Here is a 21,985-nt window from a genome sequence, read left to right on the forward strand (position 1 = left end):
GTCAGTCTTATTTCACACATGTGGCATCTTTCTGAGACTCAGGGCTGGCTGAGGGCTTTGTTCAGCTCATCTTTTCCGGGGGGACCTCTCAGGGGCCCAGCCCGCGGGACTGTCATCCACCGAGCCTTTTGGGAATCACCCGGGGAGCCGGAGCGGCGAGAAACCCTCGGGGCACACCAAACCCTCTGCCCCGGCGGTTTCTGCTTCCCGGGGAATGGGGTGACGAGGGAATGGGGTGACGAGAGAACGGGGAAAAGCGCAGGGCAGAGCGGGCCTCAGGGAGCAGCGCCGGCATGGCGCAGGGGCCGCCGCCTCGGGGATGGGAAGCGGGACGGGGCACACGGATCCCGGGATGGCGCAGCCGGGTTCGCGGCACAGGGAGGGGATGCGGGGCGGCCACACCGCCCCCGTGTCCGCACGGTGTCCCCGCCCCGCGCTCCTCCCGCTCCGCATCATCTCGGCGCGCCGGGCCCGGCGATGGCGGCGGGGCCTGCGGGGGCCGCGGCGGCGGCGCTGAGCGGGGCGGGCGCGCTGCGCTTCGGGCACTTCGTGCTGAAGAGCGGCCGCTCGTCCCCCGTGTACATCGACCTGCGCGGCCTCGTGTCCCACCCGCGCCTCCTCCGGCAGGTGCGGCCCGGGGAGCCCCGCGTGTGTCCCGGCCCCGGGCGGGTCCCTCACGGCCCTGGGGCGGCAGCGCTGCCGCGGCTCCCCGGGCCGGGCTCCGCAGGGTCGGGTCAGGCAGAGGGGTTTTCATTGATCTATTCACATTCGCTCCAGCCTGGCTCTTACAAAGCGTTTGGTTTCCCTTTGCAGGTTGCAGGGCTTCTTTTCCAGGCAGCCCAAGATGCGGGGGTGCGGTTCGACTGCGTGTGCGGCGTTCCGTACACGGCGCTGCCGCTGGCCACCATCATCTGCTCGGAAAATCAGGTTCCGATGCTCATACGGAGGAAGGAGGGGAAAGACTACGGTAAAGCCTTCGAATCAAGAGTTTGCAATTTACCTTGTTTGGGGAATGACTTTATATACTTTGTGGTTCTTTTGTAAGGCACAGCATCTCCCTTCCAGTTTAATTGCAATTTAAGAAGCAGGCCCTTTCCCCCCTAAGCAAACCTCCCACAGCATTCCAGCCTGATCAGCCTCTCCCAGCTGGTTGCCGTTTAGCCTGAAGCTTTAGTCCTGCTGTAGGAGATTTGGAGACTCTTGAAAGGTGTTTTGTGTTTCTTTGGTTTTGTTCGTGAGAGTTTTTTTTCTTTTCCTTAGCAATGTCTTTTTTTTTTTTTTTTTTGTTTCCTTGTTGGTCTTGGTATGGTTCTGGGTTAGTGGCCTCATCCAGAAACAAGGATTTATAACTCAGATGCTCCAGCATGCTGAGACCAGAGCCACATTTTGCTCTCAAGCAGAGCTTTTTGCATATTTAAACCAAAAGGAGCCTTTCTAGTCTCTTCTTCATTTATCTCTCGAACCCCTTTTTCTTTCATTATCCTGTGGTCCTGTAATCAGTGAGCCAGGTGAGCAGCAGTCCCTCCCTACTCAGTGAACCATGTATGTGGGAGAGCAGACTGAAGCATTAACCTGCCATATAGCTGGATGTCTACACATCCTCTTCCAACAGTGTGTAATTAAAAAGTACACTTGTCAAAACTAAAAGCTGCTCCTGTGTCAGGCGGTGGGACAGCCATGGAAACATTTGCTGTTCCTTCTTGTGACAGCGATTAACTGCTCCTGGGAAAGCCAGGCATCCCTTTGTCGTTGCCTCCCAGGAGGCTTTTCATGGATGTGTGCCTGTTGTTAGTTAGGACAAAGGCACTTGAGGCTTTACTCCTTCTAATTGTTCTAACAGGCTTATTAAGCACACAGTGCTGCCTGCAGAACACGGGACATGCTGAAGAGTGCCAGTAACTTGGCTGCCTTAAAGATGTTTTAAATAACGAGAATCATTTTGTAAGTCTGAGCTTTCAAATCACGACAATACTAAACTTCTGAAGTCATCTTATTCAAACATTTGAATTGGTGCTGTTAGGAGTGTGCCAGTTTTGTTATGGAATATAACTTCTGGAAACATACAGAGTATTTTATCAGCTTGGAGAAGTAACAGTCTTTATGAGCTGAATTACAGATCAGTGAGTGAGCTGTGGTAAGAGCTGTGATAAGTGGTATCATCTAGTAAAGTTTTGATTCTGTTAAAGTTTTCTTGGGTTGTCCAACCTTTCTTAATTTGGTGTAGTGTTTGCTTTTTATTTTTCAGGTACCAAGCGGATGGTAGAAGGCACCATTAATCCAGGAGAGACATGCCTGATCATTGAGGACGTGGTGACAAGTGGATCCAGTGTGCTGGAAACTGCAGAAGCTCTGCAGAAAGAGGGATTAAAAGTCACAGATGCCATAGTGCTGTTGGACAGGGAGCAGGGTGGGAAGGCCAGGCTAGAGGAGCATGGAATTCGCCTGCACTCTGTGTGCACCTTGTCTGGGGTGCTGGAGATTCTCCAGCAGCGGGGAGAAGTGGCTGCTGAGATGGTGGAAAAGGTGAAGAAGTTCATTGAGGGAAATGTGTTTGAGGCAGTGGCTCAGAATGGTGCTGCTCCTGTGAAGAGACTCTGCAAGGAGCTGAGCTTCAGCGCTCGTGCCCAGCTGCCAGGGCTGCATCCTACTGCAGCCAGGCTTCTCATGCTCATGGAAAAGAAGCAAACAAACTTGTGCCTTTCTGCTGATGTCACCAGCCCCAAGGAGCTGCTGCAGCTAGCTGCCACCCTGGGCCCCAGCATCTGCATCCTGAAGACTCATATAGACATCCTGAATGATTTCACCCAAGATGTAGTAAAGGAGCTGAGAATGCTCGCAGATGAACATGAATTCTTGATTTTTGAAGACAGGAAATTTGCAGATATTGGAAACACAGTCAAACACCAGTATGAAGGTGATTATCATCAAGCTGGATTTACTATAACTTTGCCACTGGTGTGTGTAACTGCAGTACTGGCACAGGTTGCCAGGAGAGAGCATGGAATCTCCAGCCTTGGGAAATACTCAAGGGGATAAGACCCTGAGCAATCTGACCTAGCATTGAAGTTAACCCTGCTGAGAGGGCATGACCTCCTGAGGTCCCTTCCAACCTCAACTTTTTTATGAATCTGTGGTTGTGCTCAGTAAGTACTTCTGAGATGTGTGCCATGAGAAACTGCTGCCTGCTGTTATTGTACTGCTCGTGTGCCCAGCATGGCTTTCTTTTGATACTCCATCTGCAGCTGTAGAACTGCTGTTCTCTTTTCATGATCCTTATGCCCCATATGATCTGTCTGCTATCTGGGAACCCAAATAAGCATCTGTGGACAGCAGATTTCTGGGCTACCATAAAAGTCTCAGTAAATATTAAAGGTGAGACACTAACAAGTGTTTGTGAAAAGTAAACTGGGAGATTACGTTTTGTGGTTAGGCAGCTGTCAGAGCTGTCTGATGAGACTGAGCTTGTAAAATCAAGCTTCAGCAGTAAAACTGTCTTTTAAATATGTGAGTGATAAGGTGTGCAGCTGTTTCTGTCCAACTTGTGCTTCCTGTTTAGCACATTTCTGACAGTTCCTTGCCTCTTTGTGTCTTCTCAGGTGGCGTGTTCAGAATCGCGTCCTGGGCTGACATCATCAATGCCCACGTGGTTCCAGGCTCTGGGGTTGTGAAAGGCCTGAAGGAAGTGGGTCTTCCTCTCCAGCGTGGCTGTCTCCTGGTTGCAGAGATGAGTTCCCAGGGGTCCCTTGCAACGGGTGAATACACAAAAGCTGCAGTAAGTGGGCAGTCTTGTGTCGGGATAAAAGCTTGTCAAGTGTGACAGGAGGTTTTATCTGTTTCTAATATTTGCACTTCCAAAAGTCCCTCCATCTCTAACTGTTACAGGTGTTTGTTTTTTCCTTGGAGACTCAGGCATATGACTGTGTGGTGTTCAAAGGTTGCAGCTGTAGGCCAGTGATGAGAGATGGTCAGAGTGGTCAGAGTTCACACTTGGAACTCTAGTGCATGTTGCATTTTCTATTAGCACCCTCTCCTTATTTTTTTTATTTCTTTCTTTAAGCAGTGCATTTCTAATTAGTTTAAATCCATTTGCAGTATTATTTATAGCATAAAAAGAAACACAGCATTCACTTTTCTGCCAGAGAGGAGTGACTTTACATTGGGAAAGCAAGAGGTGTTTCCTACCCCCGCCTCACACAGCTTGAAGTGTCAGAGGGTGGATGAGAAACAGATTGCTAGGCCAGCTGAGTTTTAAGTATGTCATTTGTAATTGTTCACTGATCTGTTTCAGGTGCAGATGGCTGAAGAAAACTCAGATTTTGTTTTTGGATTCATATGTGGATCTAGAGTTAGTAACAAACCAGAATTTCTTCACTTAACCCCAGGAGTGCAGCTGCAAACTGGAGGTAACTTTTTCTGAAATATTTTTAGTCTGTTTGTAAGTACAGAAGTGATCTAGTCTCCAGTGAAAAAGTGGCTTCTGAAGAGGGTTTGGATGCTGATTCTCAGCTGGGAGGAGTCTGTTTGCCAGAGGGCTGTCTCCCATATTTCTGGATATGCTGATTCCTTTCTTGGGAGCTCTGGAAGGCAGTGAGCAGGTTATACAGCCTTTTTTCCTGTTTTGAGGTCTGTGCATACCATCAAGCACATTCCTGAGCACATGTAAAATGTCTTCAGATAGGTGTTAGATGTAAAACTATACAGTAGTAGTAAAAAAACATAATAAATAGAGAAGTCCAGCTGAAACACTTGGTATTGATATAGATGCAGTATCAGTGAATGGAAAGTCTTGTGCTGACTTAAGAGGTTATCTTTCTAGCAGATAGGGGAGATATGTTTCTCTACAATACTTAATTTTTATGAGACCTAAACTGAAATCATAAGCTTTTACATTAATGTTTGGGGGTTTTGCTTGCTTTAAGCAGACTGAGGCTTATTTTGTGATGCTTCTTTGAGTGACTGTTCCATCTATACTGATTGGTAAACCATTAAAAAGGAGGGTCAAGGCTGTCAAATTTGATCTGTGTTTTTTGGATGGCCAAAAAACATGCAGTTTCTGTTTGTGGGTTGTTAGGAGGAGAGCTGGGGTGGGGGACCTGTTTTTTGTTCCAGCTCCTCTCTGAAGGTTTTTAGTAGATAAAATTTTGTACAAACAAAAATAAATGGTGTCTGCATTTCAGGGGATAACCTTGGACAGAAGTACCTAAGCCCCAGGGAAGTTATTGGTGAAAAAGGCTCAGATATCATTATTGTGGGACGTGGCATCCTGGCAGCTTCAGACCGTCTGCAAGAAGCAGAGAAGTACAGGAAGGCAGCATGGGAGAGCTACCTGAGCAGGCTTGGTGCTCCTGCAGAAGACTGAAAACCACACACTGTCCCAGCCAGTGAGCAAAGCTGATGGAGCTGCAGCCCTCGTGAGGGGTCCAGTTAAATACATGGACACTTCAGCCTGTAGAAAACTGCCCTTTTGGAGAAAAATCTGTCACAAAGTTGTTTTATTTGTACACACAGGGGTCAAATTGTACTTGCCATTGTTCTTTTTGATATTTGAATATAAGAATCCAGAATGTCATGCCCAAGTTTTAGCCTTAGTGGATTTCCTGTTTAAAAACATTGCACAAAACACTCCAAGGGTATTTTTTTGGCTGTTGTTGCCTTTGTCTCTTTTCCCTGCCCTCAGGTTCTTTCTGGCTGTGGAAATGGTATTTAGTTACATCCTTAACAAACTTCACCTGCACACTGGATGTGCTGCCCCACTTTCATGGGTTTATTCAGCTCTCCTGTTGCCAAAGGAGCAAGTGCAGGTTTTAATGCCACACTGTGAAATTGAATTATGTGGTGTTTAATAAATACTTTTTTGCTACCATTTTCCTTTTTCACTGGCTCTATATGTCTTTGTTCTGTAGCAGAAGTCTAATAAAAAGTCATCCTGGTGTGTCTGTGACTGCAGGAACTGCTCATGATTCTGTTTACAGAATTTGTCAGAGCAGTTGGTTGTGTGCCTAATTACAGTGGAGCTGTTGATTAATTGAAATAAAAATATACTTTATTAGACTTCTTGTGACAATAGCTGGAATACCTGAAGGCTTTACTTTCCACTGTACATGGTAAATAAGGAGAAATAGAAATATCTTGCATGATTGGTTTTGATTATAAAGTATGGAATAACCTTAAGTGTATCTAGCATGTATGTGGTGCTAATAGCAACGAAAACTTTATTGAGCAAGAAGTCAAAAACCAGTGGTGATGCAGTTCTGGACTGTTGCTGTTCCAGAGCACACAGAAAGCTGGGTCCTTTTGTTAATACACTTATGTCTAGACTAGGAAAAACTGTATTTAGTGAGGTTTTTGCCATTAGTGCTGGGCTCTTCATAAAGTCTTCAAAAATAGGAGATTGGAGGAGCTGGTTCGTTTAATTTTTGCAGGATGTCTGAGACCAAGGGACACACATTGGGATCTGAGGGCTTTGCTTTATGCCTCCTGTGTTAGTGACAGAGTGCTCTGTTTTGTTATTCAGCTGCTTGTGGGGCTTAAGATGTTGTGGAGAGAATGTTAGAACATTGTATGTGTTACCTTCCTTGGGGCTACCAGTTGCTTCAGCAGGATTAAATATAATAATTTAATATTATTATATTGTATTGTTATTATTATATTATATTTATATTATATATATTATATTATTATATATATTATATTATATTATATTATATTATATTATATTATATTATATTATATTATATTATATTATATTATATTATATTATATTATATTATATTAATTATTTAATAGAAATAATTTGCACCTGGAGAATTCCACCCTGTGGAAGGTGGAACTCATTGATTATGAGGTATCCTGTTCAGAGACCCTGCAGCAGTCAGTGGGATGGGATATTTCACATCAACTTCTAAGAAGTTCCAGTCCTTCAAAGAGGATTTCGTTTGCTGTCTCTGTACTTTATGGCCTTGAGGCCTGTAGCAGAAACAAGACTTTCTCACTTAGACCTTTTTGCAGGAAATTACTTTTTCCACCAGAGGGAGCTGAGACTCTGTTTTTGGGGAGCACTGACGCTCTGCATTTTTTACAGCTTCCAATAATTTCCAGCTCCAGATAATCCTCAGGATAAAAATCTGTCTGGTTTTTAACAAGTTACACCCTTGCTGTTGGGTGTATTTAAAACATTTAAATGTCATTGGAACATTTAAAGCAGTATTCTAAAGCTCATTGAGAACAATAGTTTATCAGAAAGCTGCCTCAGGCTGAAGCCCAGCACAGTGTGGTGTTGTGGGCTCGCTGTTACAGCACAAGCAGAATTTCATGAGTTCAGTATTTTCCACTAACTCTGCTGAATCGTGTTTGAGCATGTGGCTGACAGCCGTGGAGATAAATCCCTGAGCAGGCTCTTTGGAGAGCGAGTTTATCAGGCCTCTTGCTTAAAAAATAGCAACTGGATTTGGAAAGAGGAATGTGATCTAATGCCCAGTCACTTTTAGAGGGTACGTGCAACTCACTTTCTTTACAAAGCGAGTTCTGAGGAACGGATCAATTGGGAAACTTCATTTCACAGTCCTTCTTTGTGCCCTCCAGAAAGAGCTGTGTTCTGGCACTTCGTGTGACACCACTGCTGCAAACATTTCAATTAGTAAAACAAAAACGTGTTACCTCCTATATGCATTCTTCTGTCAGAATGATTATAGTAAACAAGTGTGTGCACTTCCTTTGAGGCACCTGAAAGTGATTAAAAATCCATTTCAAATTAAGAACAAATGTTAATTTCCTTAGTTGCTCCTGCTGCTTGCATTCATCACACAGTCCCTGCTGTTGGTCCCAACTGTTCTTAACATGGGAACTAGGTCACAATTTACAAAACTCATTTGCATCATAATATATGAATCTGGAACTCTTGCAGTTCATTCTGTGATCTGATTGAGGGAGGCATAAGGCTATATTTAAATTTCTCAATTTAATATTAACTGGCAGTAGGCATTTATATGAAATTGTGATCTTACTCATTCTGGAATATGGTTTATAACAGTATGAAAAGAAACCACTCTTTTCATAGTGAAATAAATTGTGACCAAGTGTTGCCAGTGCTTGCAGCAGAAAGCTGCATGACTTGCTGCTATTTCTGAGCAGCAGTTCCTGAGAACTGTGAGACAAACACAAGCCTGAGCCACTAAGGAATTGTTACGTAGCTGTTGATATTTGTGTGTAAAGTCCATTCTGTGTCTCAGAGGTTGTGGGTGTCTGTGTCAAGAGAACCCAGCCAAGGCACTTAAATCAGTAAAACTGCCTAAGTACAGTATTTTATGCAGACTTTAAATTCTTGCAAAATCTTGATAAACCTAGCGCTGAATTAAAACCAGACAAGTTAAACCAGCATTGTTCTTAAAAGTATTATTTGTATGCCACAGTATCAACATTGCTTTATTATTGGTTAACTGACAGGTCATATTATAGTTTCCATAGCCTAGTCTATGAAAATTTATTTGAAACTTAATCCCAAAAAAATAACTGAATCACTTCCCTTCAAGTTTATGTGGAAAGCCTGTTGCTGTGGATTTTTTTAGTAAGAGACACAAACATTGCGTTTAGAGAATAGCACCAAAGGAATGTGAAACACCCAGAGGAAGTTTGTTTTCAGATCTGACTTTTGGAGGTCACTGTCTCAGGGAATGGTCTGTTTTGGAAGGCTTGTGATTGGGCTGTGGGCTGGACATGCTGGATGGTTTGTTTGTTTGTTTGTTTGTTTGTTTGTTTGTAACCATGCTGGTGGATCTTGGTCAGTCAGTGCCACAGTGACAAGTACAGCTTTGAACGCTGCAAGAAATTAAAACTCAGCCTGGTGCCTGCTCCAGCTTTGGGTTTTCCTCCAACTCCTTTGGCAGGCATTTTCATGCTGGGAGAGGGGACCCTGCCTGTGTGTCTGGGTTGGCTTTGTCCTCAGTCCTGGTTCTCTGTTCCTACGTGACCCATGTGGCCTCTGAGCATTTTCTCATAAGCTGGGGTGAGCCACAGCCCGGCTGTGAACGTGCAGGGCTGGAGGTGGAGGCTGGCCAGGACAAAGGACAGGGGGAGGCCTGAGCAGGGCTGTAACTGTGCATGAGGTGGTGGTATGTCATAGCCGTGCAATATTGACATACAGACTTGATGCTAGTATTGATTGCAGCTGCTGTGGAAATCCCTGTTTGCTTTCTGGTAGTAATTTGTAGTAAGTTGTAGTGTAGATCTACTTGTTTTGCCAACTGTAACTATACTTGCCTTGCTAGTACTAAAGTATAATGAATAAGAGAAAATAGATAATAAATCCTCTGTGTCCTTGTGCATGACAGTCAGGCATACTACAAACAGTTGCAATCATTGCATCCTCACAAGCCAAGTAATCCTTCTGGGCTGCGGCATTAATTGGTGTCAGAAGCCATGATCTGTGGTAAGCAGGTCATGGATGCTTGGGAGAAGGAAGTATAAAAGCAGTGAAAATGGCAAGATGCTTGTAGAAAACCCCTCTGTGGGACAGGGATAAGGTGTCTAAGAATTGGTTGAATTTGGAAAGGCTGCATAGTGAGTTTCAGAGGTGATAGGACACTCAAATGCAAAGCAGAGAATAGCAAGGGGCCCTTCCTCGGGCTTCTCACAGAGGTGTCAGCTGTAGGTGCTTTGTTTAGCACTGCTAGGCAGGAACTGGAAGCTTTGCAGCAAGCTAAGGATGCAGAAGTGTGAGCAGTTGCCTTTGAATCCCATGGCTTTGTTGCAAAACAATTAGTTAAAAACTACCCTCAGACATCCGGACCTACAGCACCTACAGCAAAAGCCTCTGTGCCTGGTCTCAGAGCAGATCACTGAAAAGATATACACTGGAAATGGAAAATGAGGAGGAGGCTTTGATTCTGGCAGCGAGTCTTCCTCTCCCTCTTCATTGCCAAGCTTTGTCCAGATAATGCAGCCTCCTTGTACTCTGACATTAAAACTTCCCAGGGGTTCCTCCTGGCTCCTGCTGGAGAGGAAGGTCCCCCCTGCCACCCAGGGTCACAATGACTTCTAGGAATTTTCATGAGCAGCTATGGCAGTTGTCCATGCAGAACAGCCAAAGCCTCCTGAGGACTGGGTGGGATGGGTGGTACCAGCTGGGGGCTGGAGCAGTGATCCTTCATCAGGTGAGGCTGCACAGATATTCCTGACAGGAAGAATATTTCTCCTAAACACTGATGCAGAGGCCAGAGTGAAAATCCTCTCCCTGTTATCATCCATAATAAATGCTTCTAGAAAAATGCTGGGAGTGTGGGTCTGTCTCCTTCCCCCTCCCTCTAGTAGTCTTGATGGATTCTCTGGCTGGACAATGAGGCTGACTGCTCAGGATTTCCTTAAGGACCAGAGCTAACACCCTGGGACATGATGGTTGTGCCAGCAACATCAGCAGGGAAACTAAAGTTGCAAAATACAGCATCCAGAGAGACCAGAAAAACCTGGCCTTAATGTTATGGCATGAAATGTGGCACAGAAACACCACAGTGGCCTGGAAGGGCTGGAAAATTGACAGTCCTTAGGGTAGGCAACGAGGCCAGGGAAGCACTCCCCAAGGGAAGGGAAGGTCAGGTCAGGGTCATCCAGAGGTTTAATGGAGCTCAGAGTAGTGAGAATAAGGGACAAAATGCTTGAAATGCTGAAATTAATAGATCTGACACAAAGTGGCCCCCTGCAAACAGGAACATCATCTGGAACGGAGGCAGTTAGGGGATCTCCTGCAAGGAAAAGGACTCACAGTAGGCTGGCTAAGGAGATGCCCATGGTCATCTTGCAAAGACTGTGGGGTAGGCATGATGGGGGTGCACCAGCACACTGCAGGCAGGGAACAAGCTGCCTTCCCTCCTCAGGAAGCTGCAGAGCACAATGAGGTCTTACCTCAGCCCCATTTTCTCTAAATTACATAAACCTGGAGTCTTCTGGATGTGTCCAAGGATCTTAACATCATTCTTAAATTGTGGGGCCCAGCACTTCACACAGGATATGATTCCATTGTATTTAGTCCTCATTACTGAAATCCCTTCTTACAAATGCTTGCAACTCAAACTACACAGTTAAACATTTAGACATTCTCATTAACTCCTGTCCTTTAACAGACAGTTATTACTGTCAGGGTCCATGGGCTTCCTCCACTCCTCCAGATGTCATACTGATTTGGCAAGTTGGCATGAAGTGAAACAACATCATGAGCATTTGTCTTTTTTATAACTTAAATTATGCACACTATGCCTTGTCACTACATTATTGTTCCTTATTTCAAGGATGGATCACATTGTACAATTTATAAATATAATTTCTCGAGCAGGCAACAAATTGGATCATTGGCATTCCTTACACCACCCTTGATCATTAGATGCCAAATTTTGATGCTCAACAGAACCTGTCTCTGAAGCATCTTGGTGTCAACCTAATTTGGCATACTTACTCCCCAATACACCAAATTATCAATAACAACAGCCTTTAAAGCACATTCATATGTTGAGGCCCCATATTCCATTATAATGCCCCAGGATACAGATTAATTTGGGTGAGGAAGACAAGCAACTATAATTACACTTCATGTTAGAATCACACCCAAGTATGGTTTCGGTGTAAATGGGACAGAGCAAAGCTTGTATTGATTCTGGAAACCTCACGGACCTGAAATAATGAATCAGCAAATACAAACAAAAGAGGTTTTAATGGACTCTGGCATCTTACAGGGAATGCGAGCAACAAGAATTGTCAAAGATACTGTAATCTCACTGGTCCTAGTTCTACATGCTGCTGTCTACAGTGTTGGCTTAGTACTAATGATAATTGGGACATCTCTGACCCAAGCAACACAATGGGCTCTATAGTTCATAACCTCTATTGGGCACTCTGATTATAACAAAACTGAATTTTTTTTCTAATCCATGTTTTTCTAATTCATTCTACAAACATGACAATGACCCTGGGTGAAGCTGGTGGCCAACATTTTAACCCCTGGATGGTTCTGGTTTTGTGGCGCTAAGAGATTATCACCACAGAAGATAGACACTTGTACCACAGCACATCTTGCTCCTTAGGCATTCCCATCTCAAGGTCTGACATTTAACTTCCATCACAACCACTACCCTGTAGGTAATCAAGGCACAGTGCTTAACACTGTACTAACAGGTCCATGAGGTTTCCGGAATCAATACGAGCTTGTGTTCTGTCCCATTTACATCATCATTTATTGACTGTGCCAGATGAAAATAGAAGTCAGCAGCATCTATTGGCTGCTCTAAGTGCTGGTGTCCTATGCTTGGTTGTGTCTTGTGGTATAAAAAGGACTTACTTCGTACCCCAAATGGAGCCTCATTCTCTGATGCATCCCAATGTGCACAAATCCTTGTTCCCAGTGGTATTTCCTTGGCAGAGCAGACCCTCACCGGGGGTGCCAGGCTGACTCCAGGTTCCGTTATACAGCGAGGGTTGGCCTTGGCTGGGTGCTAGGTGCCCACTGAGCCTCTCTATCTCTCCCCTTCCCAGCAGGACACGGGAGAGAATAAGATGGAAAACAACTCGTAGGTTGAGACAAGGCAGTTTACTAAAGCATGAAAATAGACAAGCAAAAGTTTGCATGTGCATAAGCAAAGGGAAAAAGTCAATCTCTACTTCCCATCAGCCAGCGATGTTCAGGCTCTTCCCAGGAAGCAGGGCTTCAGCACACGTGGTGGTGGCTCCAGAAGGCAAACACTGCAGAGTAACAAATGCCTCCCTGATCCTCCTCCCTCCCTTAGCTTTTACATCTGAGCTGACGTCACACGGTATGGAATATCCCTTTGGCTCATTTGGGTCAGCTGGCCTGGTTCTGTGCCCTCCCAGGATCTTGCCCTCTCCCAGCCCCTTGATGGGGGGATGTTAGAGGGACAGGTCTGCTCAGCAGTAGCCAAAGCACTGGTGTGCTACCAACACCTTTTCCACTGCAAATCACAGCACTGTGAGGGCTGCTGAGGGAAAATGAACTCCATCTCAGCCAGACCCCTTATTCCATGCACTGTCCACCCCTCATTCCATACCATTTGCGTCATACTCAGATCCCACATAATTTATATATCTTCCAACTGTTCCACTGTATTTATTTCTCATTACTAGAATGCCTTCTTGCCCACACATATAACTTAAATTACATCCTCAAACCATCAAACATACATTTTCATTAACCACTATCCCCCGTCCTTTCAATGACAGATATTATTTTCCCATTTCATGGGCTTCCTCCATCCTTCCAGATCCATGACTTGGGCTCCCTTCCATCAGGATGAGTGATCAGGAACAGAAGCAGCACACTTGATTGTTGAACATTGACACAGCCTGGCTCTGGTTGTTTTTGCATTCATCTTGCTCCTCGCAAAATTCATTCTTCATCAGTTTGTGTAATTTCTGCTACAAAATTCATTCTTCATCAGTTTGTGTAATTTCTGCTACTTCCTGCAACATACAACTCACACCACAGATTATTTTCCCCCCAGGGTTATCTCCTTGAGGTACACACAAGGTCTCCCCTTCCTTCTTCATCACCCACCAAGCACACCCAGTTCCTTGGGCAAAGACAATCCCACAAATGGACTTGCCTTTTCCCATGGGAGGAGAAGTTCACACTGACTTTTCCCACTTCCCTGTGCGTGCAGGGACCTTATTTCCTCCCACAGTGTGTAGGGGTTTCATTTGGGCAGGACCAGGGCGGTTACCAGATCCCCTAGGGTTGACTAGCCAAGTGGCTTCTGCTAAATTTGCATGCCTGTGCTTCCATGGCTCATTACCTTACACTTTTTACAGAGTTTCCAACAGTCCATTATACCTTTCAATCTTCCCAGAGGCCTGTGGGCAATGAGGGATGTGATATATCCACTCAATGTTTCTTTGCCCCAGAGTTTATGGGTTTATTTTTAAAGTGAACCCCATTGTCTGAATCGGTTCTCTCTGTAGTACCATGTTGCCACAAAATCTGTCCCTCAAGGCCTGGGATCTCAAGGTCTCTCAAGCAGTGGCCATGTTTTACAGGGGATGTTTCCAGCCAGCCAGCTGTTGCTTCTAACACGGTGAGGATGTGACTCTTGCCTTGGTGTGTTTGTGGCAACAGCCCAATGTAGTCAATTTGCCAGGCCTCACCACACTGGAACCCCAGCCACCACCCTCTCTTCCAAGGAGACTCCACTTGTGTGGCTCACTTGACTGCAGCACGTTTCACATTTGTGTATAACCTGTGTGGCACCACTTGGCTGCCTTTGACTGCAGCTCACGTTGAATTTCCAACGTGTCAGGTACAGCAGCACTCACAGATGAATCATTCAGGCCCCAACAGCCCAGTCAGCCTCCATTCCCCATCAGACTCACACTGGCCATAGGGGGCTGTTAAAGGGTCAGCAGGTCCTGCTGATCACTCCTTGGCTCTCCAAGGACTAATGGATGGGGGGCTCATGGATGGGCGTCACAGAGTCTTGGCTGGTGAGATACTGCTGCTGCTCCACAGTCCTGGTAGCAATTGGTACTTGCTGGTCTTCGTTCAGCCTGCAGCAATCCTACAATGAAGGGATCTTCTGAGAGGCCAGGCAGGGCAGATAGCTCTTTGATCTTCTCTATATTCACTGTAGCTACACTAAAAGCCCATGGGTATCCTTTTGGATCCTTGAAGTATCTAGTTGATGCCAAGGATACAAGGGACCTCTGAGCCAGAGCCAGTATCCTTCCCACTTGTTCCCTGTTAAGCTCACCTTGGCCTCTGACACAGAAAACTGGCATCCCCCTGTCACTCCAAAGACCCAGATGGATTCTGCACTCCTGTGCATTGATGCCATCAGTGTACAGTGTATCTACTAAAGCTTTTCACTTCTGATGTGCCAGGACATCAGACCCACACAGTCCAGTATGCCTGGTCATCCCAATTTCTCCTCCTGGCCAGAGGCAGGGACCCTCTATTCCTGTTCCTGGTCAGAGTATTCACTATCTGACCTTTGCGATGCCAGATCAGAAGTGCCCTCATCAGGGTGAAAGGAAGTGATTTTAGCTCTTTTATGTCTGGGAAATCGCTGATTGCCTTCTTGTCTCTCCGTAGCAACTACACTGCCAGTCTTCTTGGGTGACCCTTTAACAGCTTTCTTCCCTCTCAGTTCACGGACACGGGCTTCCAGCTTAAAGGTGGGCTCACCTACCCACTTCCTCATGTCCTCGCCCTGGTCACGCAGGAAGAACCAGAGCTCACCTCGGGGCCGGCGCTTGGGGCTCCCCTTCCCTCTGACCGGGGCAGGAGAGGGCTGATCCCTTGGGCTGCCCCTGAAAGCTGGGCTGCTGGCTTGCAGGGACGAGGAGGTGCCCAGAGTTTCTTCTACGTTTCGGAGCCAGGAGGACGCCATCTCTACGGTCGGTGTATCCATTTGTGGGTGGTACAGTGATACCAAGCTGCTGGAATATGATGCAGGGGCGCTTTGAACCACCTTCCTCCACATGGCTGTTGTGCAAGGGGCATCCTCTGGATCTTCAGGGACCCTGTCACTTTTTAGATCACTATAGACGATTTCCAGCACTGCTAATTCTCTCAAGTACTGGATACCCTCATCTGCAGTGGTCCACTTCCCTGGGGAGTTCACCAGATCTTCCTTAAATGGGTATCTTGCCCTCACGCTTGAGAGGAGCCGTCTCCAGAGGCTGCAAACTGGTCCTTCTTTTCCAATTCCTCTTTCAATTTCCCGATCTTTAGCAAGGGATCCCAGCTGCTGGGCTTCATGGCCTTCTAACTGCTGCCTGCCAGCCCCATTATCCCAGCACCGAAGCAGCCAGGCAGAAATGGGCTCACCTGGCTGGCGGCTGTAATCTTTGCGCAGGTCTCGAAGTTCTGACGAGGTCAGGGACCGAGTAACTTCGGTTTCCTGTTTGATCTGCCTCACTCCTTTTGACTTCTTTGTTGAAGGACCTGCCTCTTGATCCAGGCCCTCCTTTCCTACTGTTACTTCCCCTTCTTCTTCCTCTTCTTCTTCCTCCCTCACTAATCGATGGAAAGGGTGTGTAACTTGCCTCATCCATTTTTTTGCTTTCACTTCTGGGGCAGTTGCTGCAGCTGCTGTGTTTTGAGTCCCTGACTCAGCCTCCTCACATGCAGTTTGGCTTCCTGCCTCCACTACAGACCTCTGGGAGTACTGAACAGTGGCTCGGTAGGCACAGGCCAGGCCCCAGTACAGAGCAAGAAGCTGCTGGTGTTCAGTGGGGTGGGCAAGGCACCCTTCTATCAGCTGCTGGGTCAGTTTGTCAGGGTTGATGACCTGCTCAGGTGTAAAGTCCCAGGCAATGGGAGATGAAAACCGCCCTAGGAACCTGCCCAAATCCTTCCATGCACCTTGCCACCCAGGAACTGGATGCCTCAGGGCATCTTTCAGTATCTCCTCACCTAAAATTTGTTTTCTCCTACCCCAGGATGATGCCAGATTCCATAAACTCCATAGAATGCCAACAGTATTAGCTAATACTATTAAGAGTATTAAATGGCTTACATAAGGATGAGCAAAGACCATGGGAGCCTGCACTATAAAAGCATTCACATCAATTACCGTGCCCAGAACATAACTCCCCACACACAACAAGGCCATCAGTGTAAGAGCAAAGCACAGAGCCATTATTTTTGTTAACATGTTCCCAAACTCAGCAAAATAGAGATAAGCAGTGCAGCTGACAAACTCCACGTCCTGCACAAGAGCTTGTCACTCTATAACTACAATTTACTTTTTACTACAGCATGCAATACAAATATGGATATACATATATATAAAACTGCCTTTATCTCACCTCACATTTGGGCACCAAAAATTATGGTAGTGTGTTGACCTTAGCCAGGCACCAGGTGCCCACCAAGCCTCTCTATTGCTCCTCTTTGCAGCAGGACACAGGAGAGAATAAGATGGAAAACAACTCATAGGTTGAGACAAGGCAGTTTACTAAAGCATAGTAAAAATAGACAAGCAAAAGTTTGCATGTGCATAAGCAAAGGGAAAAAGTCAATCTCTACTTCCCATCAGCCAGCGATGTTCAGGCTCTTCCCGGGAAGCAGGGCTTCAGCACACGTGGTGGTGGCTCCAGAAGGCAAGCACTGCAGAGTAACAAATGCCTCCCTGATCCTCCTCCCTCCCTTAGCTTTTACATCTGAGCTGACGTCACACGGTATGGAATATCCCTTTGGCTCATTTGGGTCAGCTGGCCTGGTTCTGTGCCCTCCCAGGATCTTGCCCTCTCCCAGCCCCTTGATGGGGGGGATGTTAGAGGAACAGGTCTGCTCAGCAGTAGCCAAAGCAAACTGGTGTGTTACCAACACCTTTTCCACTGCAAAGTACAGCACTGTGAGGGCTGCTGAGGGAAAATGAACTCCATCTCAGCCAGACCCAATACCTTGTCCAAGTGAGACTGCCCATTGTCAGCTGGCCCCACTGCTGGGATGGGTTTGTCAAGCACCTGGTACCAGCAACAATTTAGATAACATTTTATATAACATTTTATAAGTGTATTTATAATATTTTGCATATGTATGTGCACATACACACACACACACACACATATATATATGCACACATGCATATATACAGGCATGCATATAATCACAGAATCATTTAGGCTGGAAAAGACCTTCTGAATCATTGAGTATATATTTTTAGTCTGTGCTGCCATCCAGTAACGCTAGGAGTTGAACACACAAAAGGAGGGTTGCTGCCTTTCTGAGCACACTGTCTGTTGTTCAAATACCTCCAAAGTTAACCATGACCTCTTCACTCCAAGTAAGCAAGGGCTGGATTAGAATCATAAAAACACAGAATCGCTTAGGTTGGAGAAAACCCTTATGCCCATTGAACCCCAGTGTTACCCCAGCACTGACAAGTCCACCACTAAACCACGTCCCAAAGTGCTACATCTACTTGCCTTTTAAACACGTCCAGGTTTGTGGATTCCACCACTTCTCTGGGCATCTGTTTTAATGCTTGATAACTCTTTCAGTGAAGATATTTTACCTAATATCCAATCTAAGCCTCCCCTGCTACAACTTGAAGCCATTTCTCTTGTCCTACATAATAATTACTGGCAAGTATTTTTGCTGCTTTAACTAGTGGTAATTTTATGGTGACTTGTAAAATTTAAATATAGACTTGTTACTAATATTCATTACTGCTAATATTGATTTCTGTTGCTGTTGCAATATATATTTGCTTGAGCTGGTTTTGGCTAGGATAGAGTTAATTTTTTTTCAAAGCAGCTAGCACAATTCAGATTTTTGCTGGAAACAGTGTTGATAATACAGAGATGTTTTAGTTACAGCTGAGCAGAGCTTACACAGATTCAAGGCCTTTTCTGCTCCTCCCTAAACCCCACCAGCGAGGATTCTGGGGGTGCACATGGAGTTGGGAGGGGACACAGCCAGGACAGCTGACCCCCACTGACCCCAGGGATATCCCAGAGCATCATGTTCAGCACACAGAACTGGGGGAAGAAGGAAGGGCGTTTGTCTTCCCAAGTCACTGCCAGGCGTGAAGGAGCTCAGTTCTCCTGGGACTGGCTGAAACACCTGCCAGCCAGACTCCGAAGGAATTCATTCCTGGTTTTGCTTTGCTTGCGTGCAGCTGTGGCTTTACTTATGGGACTGTCTTAATCTTGACCCACGTTTTCTCACTTTTTCTCTTCTGATTCTCTCCCCTATCCCACTGTGGCAGAGGGAGAGAGTGGCTGTGTGGGGCTGAGCTGTCAGCTGGGGTTAAACCATGCCAGCCTTACAGTAGTTACTCGTAGCATAGATACGCTTGTTTTGTAATCACTAGCATGCTTGCCTTGATAGTGGTGACTTGTATTAAAATGCAATAAAGCAATTTAGGAAGTAAAGCCTCCATGTCCTTGTGCATGACAGGGTCCTGCAAACTCATGGCTGCAACCTTTGCCCCCACACAGACTGGATGATCCTGGGTTGTGGCAGCTGAATGGACAAGTTTCTGACCTGGCTGCATCCAGTGGACACCAGCAGAAACTAGTGGGCATGAGAAAGAGACAGGATGAAATAAACTTCTGTGTCTCTGCTATATAGCTTTGACCTTTGCAGGCTGGAAGTGGAGAGAACAACAGCCAATTCCAGTTCCTGTGTTCAGGTATGGAGATGGTGCTGGGATATGCTGCTGGGCTGCAGATGCTGTGAGTTACCTCACTGTGGCATTTCCTGCAGGCAGCTCAGTGATCCTTTTCTCAACACTGTAGCTCCTTGGCTTTCCACTTGGCTGGAGAAACCCAAGGTTAAATAAGTTCAAGAGTGTGGAGCATTCATCTTCCAGAGCCTGGGCTCTGCCTTCAGCTGCTGAGCACCTTCTTAGTCCACTGTAAAGGGCAATGAGGATGCAGGCAGACATGCCTCACTCAGGCTTGTGTAACAGAGAACGGTTCCACTGCACCTCCACAATTAACAAAGCAAATCATGCTGCCATTGGCCTGGGCTTTTCCCAAGGAATGGTGCTGTGTCCTGCCCCAGACCAGCAGCACAGGGAAAAGGCAGTGGTGAGCCCCAGCCCCAGCAATCCTGCAGCAGCCCTCAGCTGTGGCTGGGGAAACAGGAGGAGATGATGTTGCAAGGGCATCCGGATTCCAACTTGGCTAGACAAGCACTGACATTTTTCCATCACATCTGACCCGTTGATGCCTTCTGCTGGAGCTTTCGTTCAGGAATGCTAGCTGTGGTCAGCCTGCATGTATTTACAGACACAAATAAACTGCTGCTGACTGAAATACACCACTCCCATAACTGTGCTTGGCACTACTCTTGCAAGGGCAAACGCAGATCTGCTTACCCAGTAACACAAAGCCTTAGCAGTGCTTCCTTACTTTTTTAAAAAAATGTAACCTTGTGGAAAAGCTGAATTTGGGGGGCTACTCTGCACTGCTGGGTGCAGGCAGCACTGACAGCATCAACACTATTCACTTCTTTTTGTAAACTGGCTCAGTAGCCTGGCCTGTGGCACCCTTCCCTTGCTTATTTGGTCCCACACTGCTCCCTGCCTACTCTGCAGACCAGTCTGCTTTGCAGCTGAGTCCTCTCCCTGGGCAGGGAAGGAGGGCACTTGCAGTCCGTCCCCAAGCCTCTTCTCTGCTTTTTCCACTCTCCCTGCCCAAGCCAACCCTTAGCAATGAGTCAAATCTTGGCTCCCTACAACTGCCTGGGTTGCCCAGTCTCTCAGCCCTAGCCCAGTGTTGTGGGAAATGCCACAGCACAAAGGTAATCTGCAAGAGTGCAAGGGAAAGGGTGGCAGGGGGGCACTGCCTGTGCCTCTCCTTTCAGAGTGCAAAGGGGTGGATTTGTTTTTAAACTGCTTGGTCCCTCACAAATTAACTGAAGCAGAAGTGTATTCACAGCATTTGCTGCTTTGGGTGGCAAAGCTGGTTTAAAGCATTCCTGCCCTTCCTTTTCCTGGGCTTTCCTTCCTGCTCCCCCTTTCTGTGCCTGGGGCAGTATGACTTGTGTGAGGCAGCCATGTGAACCAAGCTAAAACTCGCTCTGTCTCCTTGTGATGATTATTTTCTGACTGCTTGCTATTTTTTGTGTCAGTGATGAAATCTGTCTTGCCATCTTGGCAAGTGGCAGTGGGATGATCACAAACCCCAAATTTACCCCAAGGATGCTCCTTCCCAGGTGGCAGGGTTAGTCCCAGCTATTCAAAATGCAATTTCTCAGCCTGCAAACTTTAGCCTCGACTTCATTATTGTGTAGGGGATGTGGAGCCCTGAAGAGCTGCCCCTGTGCAGTACTCAGGCCTGTCCTGCTGCTCATGGTGCTGCAGGGAGGAGGCAGCACAGCCTCCAGCCCACCCGTGGTGGGTTACACTAAGGCAGCATTTAACCAGAGCCTGCCCCTGCACTTGTTTCCAGGGTGGATCTATGCACCCTCCTCCCCTGCTAGGGCAGATTTAGTGGAATCGAGTGGGAAAGACAGCATAAATTTCATTTGCTTGAGGTTTTGAGTTTTTACCCCACCTGATCAGCACCGATGCCGCCAAGGCGCCACTTGCTGCCCTCCTAAAAATCCCAGTTCCGAGATATTTTTAGTATGGTCTGCTGCATTTCTTCAGGGTTGCTTGTGGGTGGAGGGGGGGCCATAAAGTTCTTGAAGGAGGGCTGTTTTTACTGAACAAATAAGAGCTTCTGTTTATAGAGGCAAAAACACATTAAAAAAATAAATCCGGAAGGATGGGCCCATGGCCCTTTTCCAATGAGAAGAGCAAGTCAAAACAATGAACACCATTTGTTTTTGCTTTTCCCTGGCAAGCTTCCTTCAGCTGACTATTGCATGATCTGTTCAGGGTGAAGAGACAAGAAAAAAAGAAATTTAAAAAAAGAAGGGGAAAAAAAATCCAGGCAGTAGCAATTGCTCCAGCTTCTCTCTCCTGTGGCGGCTGCAGCCCCATCTGTGTGGGTTTAAAGCTGCAGCTGTCAGCAGGGTAACCCAAACCCCAGCTCCAGAGGAAAACAGACAGGGCTGGGGGAATAGTTTGGGGAGAAAAATAAAAAGAAAGCAAAAAAAACCAAAGCAAAATACATGTTGTGAACCAACAAGACTGGTCTTTTTCCAGCTCTCTTTCCAAAAGCTCAGGGCTCCCCTGCTTTTCCAGCTGGGCTCCACAGGACCCCAGAGCAACAGTCCTCTGGTAAAAAGTCAGAGGTCTGGATGAGCTGCTGTGTGCTCTCAGCTGCCCTCCTGTAGCCCCCTGGGCTGGACACCTACCTGCACACCATGAGGAATGGGTGTTTATATTAGTTTCCTCAGACTGAACTCCCTTTTCCTTGGGCTCCCACCAGTTCCCAATCTGTTTAGCACCATTGGCTCAGATCAGGATCTCCCTGCTCTGGGTCAACACCAGTGTATTAAATCAACACAACTTCTGTGGCAGTGCCTACAGCTCCAGCTCCATGTTTTATGGCCATGCTTTGACTGATAAAGCTCTATTAATAAATCCAT

At 46.4% G+C, this 21,985-nt stretch overlaps 1 protein-coding gene across 1 annotated transcript; it reads left to right on the forward strand.

Moving 5' to 3' along the window:
• Nucleotides 1-12: 12 nt before the first annotated feature.
• Nucleotides 13-6,051, forward strand: UMPS (uridine monophosphate synthetase). Its single transcript, XM_064435051.1, has 6 exons — nucleotides 13-627; nucleotides 814-967; nucleotides 2,246-2,914; nucleotides 3,597-3,772; nucleotides 4,289-4,403; nucleotides 5,178-6,051. Exons 1-6 carry the CDS (start codon nucleotides 19-21, stop codon nucleotides 5,357-5,359), a joined length of 1,905 nt encoding a protein of 634 aa, XP_064291121.1. The 5' UTR covers nucleotides 13-18; the 3' UTR covers nucleotides 5,360-6,051.
• Nucleotides 6,052-21,985: the final 15,934 nt, after the last annotated feature.

This window comes from Passer domesticus, chromosome 10 (assembly GCF_036417665.1).
Source record: "Passer domesticus isolate bPasDom1 chromosome 10, bPasDom1.hap1, whole genome shotgun sequence".
NCBI lineage: Eukaryota > Metazoa > Chordata > Aves > Passeriformes > Passeridae > Passer > Passer domesticus.

Bases quoted from the DNA above. Each gene is read 5' to 3' on its own strand.
- UMPS (XM_064435051.1), top strand. From the start codon at position 19: ATGTGGCATCTTTCTGAGACTCAGGGCTGGCTGAGGGCTTTGTTCAGC. The intron at 968-2,245 runs GTAAAGCCTTCG...TTTATTTTTCAG, and splicing joins GAAGGAGGGGAAAGACTACG to GTACCAAGCGGATGGTAGAA. The intron at 2,915-3,596 runs GTGATTATCATC...GTGTCTTCTCAG, and splicing joins AGTCAAACACCAGTATGAAG to GTGGCGTGTTCAGAATCGCG.